General features: G+C 32.6%; 1 protein-coding gene across 7 annotated transcripts in view; it reads right to left on the bottom strand.

Moving 5' to 3' along the window:
• Window positions 1–14,227, bottom strand: part of LOC106875810 (rabphilin-3A) — a 289,512-nt gene that overhangs the window by 20,660 nt on the left and 254,625 nt on the right. For all 7 annotated transcript variants that reach the window (XM_052970476.2, XM_052970468.2, XM_052970487.2 and 4 more), the window contains 5 exons: window positions 13,150–13,278; window positions 7,527–7,606; window positions 4,010–4,084; window positions 3,131–3,240; window positions 2,778–2,901 (listed from right to left, as the gene is read on the bottom strand). In XM_052970476.2, coding sequence (XP_052826436.1) covers window positions 2,778–2,901; window positions 3,131–3,240; window positions 4,010–4,084; window positions 7,527–7,606; window positions 13,150–13,278 — 518 coding nt within the window. The remainder of the gene's footprint in view (window positions 1–2,777; window positions 2,902–3,130; window positions 3,241–4,009; window positions 4,085–7,526; window positions 7,607–13,149; window positions 13,279–14,227) is intronic.

Genomic DNA, 14,227 nt, shown 5'->3' with positions numbered 1-14,227 from the left:
TGGGTGTTGGGAAGTGATCAACGCTAGTGTGTGCAAGGTGGTGCGATATGGTGTGGTGGTGTGGTGTGATGATGTGCGGTGTGTTGTGTTGTGATATAATGGTGTGGCGTGGTAGTGTTGTGTGGTGATGTGCGGTTTGTTGTGTTTTGGTGTGGTGGTGTGTGGTGGTGTTGGGGTGTGGGGGATGTGAGGGTAGGGTGTGGGCTTGGGGTGAGGGTGTGGAGTATGTGGGAGTGGGATGTGTGGGGGTGGAGTTGGGATGTGTAGGGGTTGGGTGTGGATGGAGGGGGTTAACAATGGAGAGGGTGGAAGGGAGAAGGTGGGTTAGAGTGAAGAAAGAAAGTAGGTGTCAGGGCAGGAGAGGAGAGGTGGGTGGGAGTGAAGAGAGGATGTAGAAGTGAGAGGAAGGGAATCAGATGAAGAGGGGAGGAGCGTTGAGCGTATGTGGCACAAAGGAGTGAAGAGAGAAGATTAATTCCTGTTCACGGCAAAGGCAGGAGTCTGGATGGCCCCTGTGTAAAGACAATCCGAACACAGACAGGTGTTGTAATGAATGAGTGGTAGAGTGGAAATGGCATGAGACTGGGGTGTCGTTGCTGAGTCTGATGTCTCAGAGATGTTCCGTGAACCAGTCAGCCAAATGGTGCCCCATCTGACCAATGTACAGAGAAGGACAGAAAGAGCAGGAGATGCAGTAAATGACGTTGCTAGAAGTGCAGGTGAAGGAGTCAGTGATATGATAGGGATGATGATGGGTGCCTGTGAGGATGGTGGTGTTGGAGAGGTAGTAGAATATATTCAGTGCTGAATATTATTCTGTATAAGCACATGTTACCGAGATGCAACTGGATAAATTCAAATCTCTTTCAGGGATATATAATTGTGAACAAAAGTCATCGTTGCTGTGATGGCTACATCGTGGTAGGTTGATTCTTGTTTATTTTTATATATCTTGACCATACGTGTACTGATGAACAAAAGAATACAGGTTACTTCACAGTTTTTTCTGTATTTGATTGAGAAACCAGTGGTCTACTGTTGAGTTAAATGTTTTTAAGAGATAAATTTTGAAAAGCTGCATTCCCTCGCTTTCGGTAAATATGTTGCTTATTTTTGGTAGTTTTTTTTTTTACTTATTTAGTCCCTCGATAGCGTGAGGCATTAATACACAGTTAATGCCCTTTATATATAATTAAATATATCTATGAAGAAACGATGAATTTTTTCACTACGAAATTTTTCGTTATTTTTTTTCATTATGAGGTTTTTTTCACGCTGACTACTTGATAAATTCTGATAAAGAATTTATCCTATATTATATTATATATATATATATATATATATATATATATATATATATATATATACACACATACATACAAACATATAGACATACACAAACATACTTACACACAAACGCACGCACACATACATACATACATAGTATAAAGTCAGGAGGTATGAGAGAAGAATATAGATTTATTTTTTCTCTATGACATCCATATGATTACAGCTATTTTGTAAAACTTCATGTGGCATTATTAATTTCAGTATGCAAAATTATACATACATGATTACATCAATGTGCACACAATTCTATATTTCTGAGATGAGGAATTTATATTATGTATACTGTTTATATTAGTCGGACTAGTGTCCTAATATGGATTGTTACTTTCACTACATTTCAGCTGTTCTGTGCTCCAGCTTCCTTCAGGTGTCTCGTGTTGAACTTGGTTATTGTATCAGAATTTTGAACCTAACCCACTCTTCTCACTCCACTCTCTGTATTTCGTGATACTTTTTACTTCAGCTGATTTTTGTGAATTACATTAGTGCCTTGACTGAGATTGAGCTCAGAACCTCTAGGTTTATGTAGTGCAGTCACTTAAAGGTTCTGAGTTCAATCCCAGGCAAGGCACTAACGTGAATTCACAAAAATCAACTGAAGCAAAAAATGTCACGAAACATAGAGAGTGGAATGAGAACAGTGTAATCCTATGGATCAAATAGAGAGCTAGGCTCAAAATTCCAATACAACAATTGGTTCAACACAAGACCCATGAAGAAAACTGGAGCATACAACAGCTGAAATGTAAAGAAAGCAGTAATCAAGACAAGAACACCAGTCTGACTAATATAAATAGTAGTCAATATCATCAACTAAGAACACTTTGAAAGTGATGTCCCAATATTCTCACAGTTTAATAACTGAAACCAGTAAAAGAATAAAAGATAAAGGAAAACATGTTTTAACATTGCAATATCTCATCGCTGTTAAATGATGCTTTTGAGGAAATTAATAAATTCTATTGCTTGAAATGTAGCCCAAATAAATTCAAGGATTCAGTGATGCAACAGTGCTACAAGTACAACACCTACTTTCCAGATACTGATGCTTTGGAACCTCTTATAAGCCACATTAACTTACAAGCAGGAATTTCAAACTCCCGTGGTTGCAGACTAGTTTAACTGGTATCTTGTACAGTACAGAATTAATAAACTTGTATCATTTATACTAATGTACAGACATCTGTATTTCATTTAATTATTTAAGTCAATTTAAGATTTGTTTAATTTAGACTGTGATGACCAAGGCAACCACATGTGGTTTAGAAAAACCAGTAATCAATAAAGGCTTTAAAACGAAAGGTTCTGGAAAATCAATGTTGTATCTGTAGTGATAAAATCATACTATGCACAAATACATAGGAACAAAATGATTCATAAAACTGATTTCATGAAAATATTCAATAATTTTAATAGACTCTTCTTACAGGTTGATGATCTTCTAACAAGACAGAAAAGCGTTTAGTTTGGTTTCTTTTTAACTGGCTTAATGATATTCGATATTCTCCAATGAAATCATAGCCAATGGGGTCCTCATCAAGTACAGACAGCCTAGACAAACAGATGACAATGAATATAAATGTACTCATAAAACATAAACATACTTATAAGACATAAACATTTTTATAAAATATAAACATATAAAACATAAACATATGCATGCATAAACCAAAATATATAAGGACTCAAGCAGCAGCAGATTAACAGGTGTAGTTACCTATGAATAGTTACCTATGAATCAATATAACTTCAGGATGTATTAAGTAAATTACCAAATTACCTTACAGCTTTCTTGGCAACATCTTCTTCAGTAATTCCATAATATGTCAAAGTTTCATTCCATTCAGGGTTCAGAGTTTTATGAATGGTCTTTGTCCTTAGTTTGTTAGCCTGTGTCAAAAGTAAGGAGTTAAGACAGAAACAATTAAGATATCAAGATTTTGTTTGACAAAGGGAATGATTATAATCAAGTAAATTTCTCCCTGAATATTACTGATACTTATTTCAATGACCTCTGATGTATGAAAAGTAAAGTCAACTCAAAGAGGATTTGAATGAGGAATACTGAGGAAAGAAAACTAAGTCATTTTGTTTAGTACTCTATTAATTATGCCAACTTGCTGCCATCAAAACAATCTTCAGTTTACTATTATTGCCTCTCTTATAGGTTTAACTTTCCTTTCTATTACAAAAGATTTAGAACTTAGAACCTGTAATAGCAGCACTTAAAGTTTAAGAATAAAGGCTTCCATTTTCTCTTTCATTTTTAATTCTCCCCCACCTACCAGGTCAAATGAGAAAATATCAGAATTTAGTATAGATTTAAAAAGACATAAAAAATTATTTAGTCTCAACGGACTTCACCAAACTTGAACTTGAAATCTGACATATTTTAGAATGATCAGATATTGTTGTCTAATCAACATTTTACAACAGAACTTCTTGACTTTGATTCAAATACATTGTCCTTAAAGAACTGAAATGTGTGCTTCTTAAATAAAGCAGGTAAGAAGCTGGTCAAGAGGCATTTAGTTGGTGGATTAAAGTATATTGTCAAAGAAAAGAAAATTAAATTAAAACCCATAAATTTATAAAGATAAAGAATTGCTATTATTTAGATCTATGAAGATATGTAAAGCACAAATTGTTAAAGACTCACTTTGGAAGCACCAGGAAGTAGATGTAGTTTAACATATGGATCAGAGAATCCATTCATATCCATTGCTTTTAGGTTCTAAAATACAAATATAGAACATAGGTACATTTCTTTGTCACTAGTTATTTACATCAATACAAGAAACAATATCAACTTTACAATGTGGAAAGAATTTATGAATTATATAAACCATTTACAATCTAAATTTAGTTCTTTCAGGTTATAGGTTTAACTATAAATCTTGAAAGGCTTTACAGACCAAGAAAATTGTGATGGACAGAGAATTTTGATCAGGAACTTGTTTTCATAAGTAATTTCAAATGGGAGCACATTTGAGTTTATGTGTATATGAGTGTGGATTCCTCTTCCACTATCATCAGTATTTCTCTTGCACATGTACTTTCCACTGACCGCAAATGATCCCCTGTACTTGTCAACTACAATTGTCTTTGCTGCACACTGTGACAAATGTTTTCATTTCCAGCTGTATTTCACCCGCTTTATGTTTTGCATTCCATGCAGCTTATCTTTTGAACATTCAATGCCTGTCTCATTTCCTTCCAGCCGCAACAACTGTTCACTATGCAATGCTTTTTATACCATTAACAGAAACAACTCTTAACTTTTTACATTCAGTTTTTATTCTAACCATTTTGCAGTTGATACAACAACCTCCAGCACTCATTAGGTCCCTACAGGAGCTTAAAATGAAATGATTTGATGGGTCACAAGATATGACATACTAGATCATTATGCTACCTAGATGATCAAATTAGTACTGAGATTACTGTTCTTTTATTGAAAATAAAGGTCATAATGAAACAGTAGTCAACCTTAATAAATGAACACATATATTACACCAAATCACATATTCAACACTCCTTACTTCATTGGCAACACAAATATACAAATACAATATCTAAATATATATAAAAAACTGAGAATGTGTGTGTGTGTGTGTGTGTGTGTGTGTGTGTGTGTCTGTCTGTCTGTATGTGTGCATCTCTAAAACTTGAGAATTACCCATGCCTTACTTAGGGTCCATGCAGTGTCAAGGGCCCAAAAAATTTTCAACTTTTTGCCTAATGCGAGCCCAGAACAATCTCTTATCTCTTACACTATTTCAGTATTAGGTGTCAAAAGTGAAATAATAACATCTCTATTGTAATATGAGATAATACTTTCAGTTTAATATTTTCACTATTAATACAGAAGCTATTATCTCACATATACACATGCATACGCACACACATATATATTATGTATATATATATACGTGTATATATATATATATATATACATACATACATACATACATACATATATATATATATATATATATATATATATATATATATATGTATATATATATATGTATATATATATATGTATACATATATATATATATATATATATATGTATATATATATGTATATATATATATATAGAGAGAGTTATTAATATTTCTAAGTCTCTCTAAAGGAGACTACGGCAGCGGTACTGGAAATTAATAGTTATCGCCAAGCCAACATGGCAGTCCCAAAATTAGGACGAAAGCTGCCGTGAATTAGCTCCATTTATATATATGTATAAATGTATCTATGCATGTATATATGTGTATATATATATATGTACATATGTATGTGTATGCATGTATATATATAAGTACACACACACACACACACACACACACACACACACACATATATATATATGAAATATACATATTTGAACTCAGAATGTAAAGACAGATGAAATGTATGTATGTATATATATATATATATATATATATATATATTTGTGTGTCCAGTTAAGTTTGATGATAAGCTCCTTGAGGCGTTACTTGAAGAAAATCCTGCATTATCAGTTGAAGAATTGGCAATAAAGCTTAGTTCAAACCATACAATCGTCATCTTCAACAACTTGGAAAGGTTCCTAAACTTGGAAAATGGGTGCCTCATGAATTGTCCGAAAGCAACTGCAAGTCCCAAGTTGACATCTGCTCTTCTCTCCATTCTCACGAATTTATTTCACCCTTTTTGGATAGACTTGTGACTGGTGATGAAAAATGGATCTTCTATTGGATACATATTGAGTATATATGTATGTATGTCTCTGTATATGTATGTATATATATATTGTGTCTATGGGTGTTTGTTCAGTTGAACGTGCTTATAAAGGTGTTATCAATTTGAGAGTGTATCTATGCAGTAATGTATGTGTGTGTGTGTGTGTGTGTGTGTGTGTGTGTGCATGCGTGCATGCCTATATGTATATGTCTATATTACTATTCGTACATTTTTTCGTATGTGCTTATTTTTTACATTGTGCAGGTGTATATTTTTATATTGTGCATATGTTCTTCTGTATGTATTTGGTTATATATGTTTATAACTTATATATATATATATATATATATATATACATGTTTGTGCATGTACTAATGTTTGTCTCTGTGTGATATGTATGTACATTAATAGGAATATGAATATACAACTACGTGGGTGTCTTTGTGCAGATTTTATTATTATTATTATTTTTTTTTAGTATGTAAATGCTTATATGCATCTGCCCTTAGCTAGCTGTGCTGACTTCAATACAGTTTGTTGAGATAGAATGCATTTGAAAGCCATTTGACCTTTTAATCATAATTGAAAGTAACTGTTGTTGAAAACTATCCCTTGGTTTAATTTTTATATTTCCAGCTGTCTGTTCCCTACTGGATTTACTGAATTTCTGTATATTATATATATATATATATTTTTTTACACGTATTTTTAAACACTCTCAAAATATTTTTTTATTTAATCTAAACTAATTGGCTTCTTCTATCTCCTTCCTGTCTTTTGTTTATATTAAGAATAGTCAATTCCCTAAATCTAGATCCAGCATCTTAATTGATAACATACAAATATATTTATTATTTATATGTATTCTTTAATGACCATACCAATCTAATTTTATCAACTACTGGTCTTCCATACATTGTGTATACAAAGGATAATTTTGTATGTACACCCAGAGTTGTAGGAATGGTATAACTATGATGTTCTGATGATCTGAAGAGCCTGCCCTCTATATCTGCATTGATTTGTAAATATACAATAGTACTGTGCAATGTGTAGCATGCATATTGGTGCAGGCATGTAAAATAATTTATTATACACTTAAATTGTTATTACATGATGAAGGCTGTGAAACAGCAGTAATCCCATGGATATCAAGAGATTAAATAAATATATTCACCTCTCATAACTCCTAACATTTTGTGATCTATATATTCACAAACACACACACACACACGTTTATTTAAAATATGATGCACTATCCAAACCATTTAATCCAGTGTTTATTTCATGGCATACAAACAAAATATCTTTTGATATTTCCACCCCATTTCATGCCAACATAAACTACAATTAGTCAACCAGTTCTAAAGACTCACTTCGTTATTTGAATAAGCTCCATTCTTTATGTGAAGAGTTTTAAAATAATATGTGAAAAATCATTCAGTGCTTACCTTTCCTCTAACCACAGTGCAGTTCAGAGCATTATTATCAGCATCATAGAGTAGAGAAAATTCTAGAATACCCAGCATCTCTGCAATGAATAAGTAATGTCTTACTGTGAAATGCAATATATTGATGTTAGTCTCTCTACATGATATGTATAGAATATGGATAAAGTATTAGAGTGACAGTCAATAACATAGACAGATAATCACTTATAAAGATCTCCAAATTGTACTGGAATAACATGCGACTTGATCTGAAACTGTGTATTGGAATCAAAACAATAACATCATACAATTGTGATTGCAACCATTTAAGCACATACAGAGATGCTATAGAAATGTGTTATTGATCAGGTTACAGAAGTATGACAAAACTTTTTGACACTTCATAATAGACAGCACTATTAAGAAATAAATGAAAAGTGAACATAGATGTAGGCACGGTTGCGCAGCTACGAAGCTTGTTTTTGCCACCACCCAACTTTGGGTTCACTCCCATTGCATGGAGCCTTGGGAAGGTGTCTTTTACTATAGCCCTTGGCTAACCAATGTCTTGTGAGTGAATTTTCATAAATGGAAATTGTGTGGAAACCAGTTATCTGTATGTGTGTGTCTTTGTGCCATGCATTAACAACCACTGTTGGTTTGTTTATGTTACTGTAATGGCAAGTAACCACTGACACCACATGCTAAGCTAAAATTGGTTGCAAGCAGATATAGTTAAACAGTGATTAAATGGTCACTGATGTTGCATTCAGCTGGCAGGCTGAATAAAAATTCCTTATTAGTAATGGAAACCATAAATCTGGATTCACCTATGCCACTGCAGAGCAATTTTCATCTGTTGCTGATATATTACTGTGATTTTTAACATTATACAGTTATAAGAGATGTTTTCTCAACACAAATCACAGTTTAGAAGACGTTCAGCAGTATATATGCTTCAAATATGATATACAGATCACTATTATATATGTGTGTGTGTGTGTGTGTGTGTGTGTGTGTGTGTGTGTGTGTGTGTATCAACAACATATGTAAACAAACATTTTATTTAGTTTTTAGAAGCATTGAATGTGCATCGTATTATACAGACAAGAAGGTAATATTTTGAACACAGTATAGCCATGAAAACAGCAGAAAGATTGGGCATTATAACCCTTTTACATATATATATATATGTAAAAGGAGAAACCAGTTGAATGCTAAATTATTTAGGAATAAGAGTTAGAATTATATATTAGGGGATTTATTCGGTTAAGGTTTTAAGATAAATTAAAGAATTAACATTTATCTTATAAAGTGATGAGGTTAGGTTGATAGAAGAGCTACACAGAGGTATACTGCTACTACTACTGCTGCTGTTACTCTACTACTACTACTACTACTACTACTACTACTACTACTACTACTACTAATAATAATAATAATAATAATAATAATAATAATAATGATAATAATAATAATAATAATAATAATAATAATAGTGATGCCGATAACGATAATAATAATAATAATAATAATAATAATAATAATAATAATAATAATATCCAAACTAAAACTAGAACAGCAAACAAATGAAATCCAAACTAAAACTAGAACAGCAAACAAATGAAATCCAAACTAAAACTAGAACAGCAATGGACCATGATAAAACGATGGCAAGAAAAGCCCCTACATGGTAAATACTGGGCTAAACTAAATGCGAAAGAAATAGACAGAGAAAAATCCCAGCAATGGCTGAGAAGCTCAGGACTCAAAGCAGAGACTGAAGGATTTTTAATTGCTGCACAAGACCAGAGCCTCCCCACCAGAAATGACCAAAAACACATAATGAAAAGAAATATAACAAGTAACTGTAGAATATGTGGAGATCGACAAGAAACAATAAATCATATTATCTCTGGCTGCCCAGTCCTGGCTAAGAAGGAATATATTCACAGACACGACAGAGTTGGGACCTATATACACTGGAAGCTATGCCAACACTATGGAATAACAACAGAAAAAAGATGGTATAAACACACGCCAGAAAAGGTCACAGAAAACAAGAAAGCAACCATACTCTGGGATATGCCAATACACACAGATAGAGAAATTAAGGCAAATAGACCAGATATAGTTGTCAAAGATCATGAAGAAAAAAAATGCTTTCTAATTGATGTATCAATACCAGCAGATGACAACGTTTCTCTAAAAGAAATGGAAAAACTTTCAAAATACAAAGACCTGGAAATAGAGATAACTCGAATGTGGAATCTAAAAACAGAAACAATTCCTATCATAGTAGGTGCCTTAGGTATAATAAAAAAATATTCAGACAAATACATAACAAAAATACCAGGACTTACAAATATATATAACATTCAGAAAATTGCACTACTGGGTACTGCACACATTCTATGCAAAACACTTTCAATACAGTAAACATAAGAGCACCACAGCAAACCACAGCACATACCCAAGACGCACAGAGCTGCGCTCGGTAGTGAAGTGAAAGCACGTTATAAAAATAAAACTACTGAATAATAATAATAATGGTAATGGTGGCGTTGATATTAATAGCAGAAATGACGACAATGGTAACAGCAATATCACGGATGATTCACCTTTAGCTTGTCCTCTAGTAGCACTATCTCATCTCTCTTTCCAACTAACTATAGTAGAACTGATAGCTGCAAACTGCAGATCTAGGAAAGACTGTTCTCTGCAAGCCCATTGCAGAAGATTCAACATCGTATACCAATGCACCGTTCACAACATAGTGAGTAACTCCAATAGCTACTACATTGGATCTACTACAAATTTTAAGCAAAGATATTATACACATTTAAACTCATTTAAATATAAAGAGAATAGCAATTCCACATCACTAGCCAGCCACGTACACCATCTAATTAATAGAAAAATACAGTATAGACTTTCCTGAGTTATAATAGATTCTGGTATCCCATATCAGGGCCAGCACTCCACTTGTAGACTCTGCTTAAAAGAAGCCCTCAAAAGTTTAACCCATAACTCACCACAATTGCTTAATAAACACAACGAAGCCTTCACAGCGTGTAAATATAAATTCTTCTGCACTTTTAAATTCTTCCATAAATCCAAAAGTAAATTCACCCTCCATGAATAACACTCGAATACAAACCTCCATGACCGTTAACACATACCTCTGTGTAGCTCTTCTATCAACCTGACCTCATCACTTTAGCAGATAAATGTCAATTCTTTATTTTAAAACCTTAACCGAATAAATCCCCTAATATATAATTCTAACACTTATTCCTAAATAATTTAGCATTCAACTGGTTTCTCCATTCATGACTACCTACACACGCATACTCCCATTGCTAAAAATATTTCTACAACCACTGACCTTAGCCATAAATTGGACACAACCACTTATTACTAGATTTCCTCCCAAACCCCTACAGACTAGAAAAATACCACTGGCACCTACTATTCTCTTTGAATTCCTTTCATTTTACTTTTTTTTATGTTATCTTTCTTTACCTTCTCTTCCTCTCTCCTTAGTTACCCTTATATATTTATTTATTTTCTTAGTCATTTTTGTACACTATATTCTTACATACCTCATTTTATCCTTAACGCCAATCCTTAATATCCTCCCTCACTCTCTCTATCTCTCAATTTATTTTTCTTTCTTTTTACTATTTAATAATCACCTCCGCTACCATTCTGTTGTTGAATATTGATATGTTCGCATCTATTTCTGGATAGTTACACCATTAGGACTTTAATCTATATGGATTTACACAGGATTGCACCTAAGGACTAATGGACTTACTTCTACATGATGAGGAAAGTTGAACTGTGAACATTTATGCTTCTTTTTCTTTTCTTTCTTCATCTCCTTATTCCTTTTCTCCTGTCCTCTGAGTTGTCACTTCATTAATCTATACCCTTTTCATTTTCCCTATTTTTCTCCGATGAAGGAATATTCCATACTCTGGGATATCCCAGAAACAGCTGTAAGGCTTTGAATTTTTCCAATAATAATAATGTATATAACTTTTGTCTTGCCTTAACATTTGTTGTCCTCTTTATATATATACACATATATAAGTATTAATGTTTATATCTTCTGCCATATACCAGTGAAGAATACAAAAGGGAAAAACAGATGCTCTTCAAAAAAATCCTCCTAAGCTTGGTTACAGATGTTCCCTTGTCTCTTTCACCATTAAGAATGCAGAAAACTAGAGACCAACTCAATGGAAAGCTGTAACATTATTATTCACAAGTTGCAAAATAAAATAAAATAAATAATAAACAGAACTGAAGAAGCAGATAACTGGATTGAATATTATATTTATACTTGAAAATTTACGGGAATAAACAGGAAACCTAATGTATAGTTATTAAATAAATATACACTTGGTATACTTCTATATGCAAATAGCAGTTAATTAGCTACTTCTGTAATGAACATTCAGATTCTTCTCAGACATTAGACACTATCTAAACACATGTTCATCTTTGTGCAATCTAATAGTTAACACAAACAGAACTAGACAAGAAGCTTTCTACCACTGATAGAAAATAGAATTATTATGAATATAGATAAGTGTTTCTGCTTATATTTGCTAATATAATTATGTTGTTGTTATATTGATATAGTAATTATTGTCATATTGAATGTATGCTGTTCTATGTTATTGTTGTTGGTTTACAACAGATTGTTATTATTGTAGCTTGATCTATAATTTATTTTCCATTATGTTTGTCATTATTGTCATTATATTTGTATACAATGACAATCAATCATACTGAATTGAATTTATTTCCAAAGCTAAACCAATTTATAGAGTTGCAATGCACCTTAGCATTCAGTGTGTAAATGACAGCTCAAAGAGTCATTTAATGGCTGAAAGATATACTTCTAGTTGCTATATGGGGAACTAAAACAAAAGTTTCCTTACTATCTGTTCCCTAAATCACTGGTCTCCGATCATTTTTGCACCATGGACCAGTTTCATGCAAGAGCATTTTTCCATGGATCAGGGAGTCATAACAAAATACAAGAAAGTGCAAAATATATAACTTAACTATTACATAAATAATACACATGTAATGCAAAAAACACCCTGCAGACTGTGGTAGTCAATAAAATAGAAGTAAAATTTTTTAATTTATTCTTCCTGTGCAGCTAGGGGCAAAATGACCAAGTCAAGTTATCAGGGACTTCTGCTTGAAGGACTTCAAGCTGAACCACCAAATCATTCAATTAAAAATAAACTATGTGTTTGTCTCATTCTAATGCTGCACCTATTTCTGTTAATCTTGTCCTTATTTTTTAAGATTTCCTAAAGGAAGTAAGAAAATCTATAATAAAGCTTTAGAACAGAATCCTAAAACATGAGACACTATGAGACTGATGATAAAGAAAAAAAAGAAGACATATTAGTGTTGGTTTAATATGAATTCAGAGCACAAAAGAGAAAAATCATGTGAAAAATATTAATGTGAATTGGTGTATATAAGTGTCAATTATTGTTATTATGATAATAACAATGGTGGAAAGTAAGAATTATACTTGCTGTTGTTGCTATTGTAGGTGTAAAGGTAGAATATGCATTGACATTATATATACACTTTCTTGATGACTTACCACAAGAATTATTACCATTTTCTAAATCGGTGATTTGCTGTGAGTAATGGTTAAATGCAACATCAATATCTCCATCAGCTGTACTTCCTTTCCTGTCTTCAGGAAGCTGGGATCCTTTCTGATATGGGCCTAGAAATAGAAAAGGACTCAGAAGAGCTATCAAGACCCTCAATAAAAAATATGTGCAGTCTCTTCCAAAATTTCAGATAAGGATGTGTTATAAGTAAATTCTGTTGAGCAATACATATTATTCTCAATTAACATATTTTCATAAGATTATCACTTCCATAGTTAGTCATCATAATCATAAATATCATAGTTAAGTAGTGAAGTTTAAATCACTTTTGTTCTTTTGAACTCCATAACACACGGAGTCACTGAAGCACCTTATGGTCTTTGTTTAGTAAATCTAAATTATGACAGACTTGTGTGCTATAATTAGGATTTGAATTCGTCATTGCAAAATAATAAAATATTTAGGTATACATAAGCCAATGAGATAGACTCTATGTGACTATGACACCTACGAGAAATAGCAACCATTTCCTTCATATTATACTCTACCATTTCAGAAATGGAAGGACACATTGGATAATGCAAGAAAGCATATACTGTATCTGAATAAAGACAAGATGACTTTAGAGTGCAAAATATATAATTATTTATAGATCATGATGGATATATATATATATATATATATGTATATATTTTTAGACATAATGAGATAATAAAGCCAAGGCTGTAAAAAGTTTCCAGGACATTTATAAGGAAATAGTCTTACAACTGTTTCTGGGATATTATGGATATGCCTTCATCAGAGAAGGTTAAATAGAGGAAATATTTGAGTTTTAATTATTATGGAAAAGGAGGAGATAGGGAATACAGAGGGAAATAAGAGAATGAAAGCAGAAATAAGATATAATAATTCAAATTCAAATATTTCCTCTATTTAACCTTCTCACACGTCTCTGATGAAGGGATATCCACAATGTCCAAGAAACAGCTGTAAGACTATTTCTTTATAAATGTCCTGGAAACTTCTTACAGCCTTGGCTTTATTACCTCATTCTGTCTATTA

Source organism: Octopus bimaculoides, chromosome 1 (genome assembly GCF_046866305.1).
Source record: "Octopus bimaculoides isolate indiv1 chromosome 1, ASM4686630v1, whole genome shotgun sequence".
Taxonomy (NCBI): domain Eukaryota; kingdom Metazoa; phylum Mollusca; class Cephalopoda; order Octopoda; family Octopodidae; genus Octopus; species Octopus bimaculoides.
Note: the sequence above shows the minus strand (reverse complement) of the source record. Positions and strands in the feature narration are given on the sequence as shown.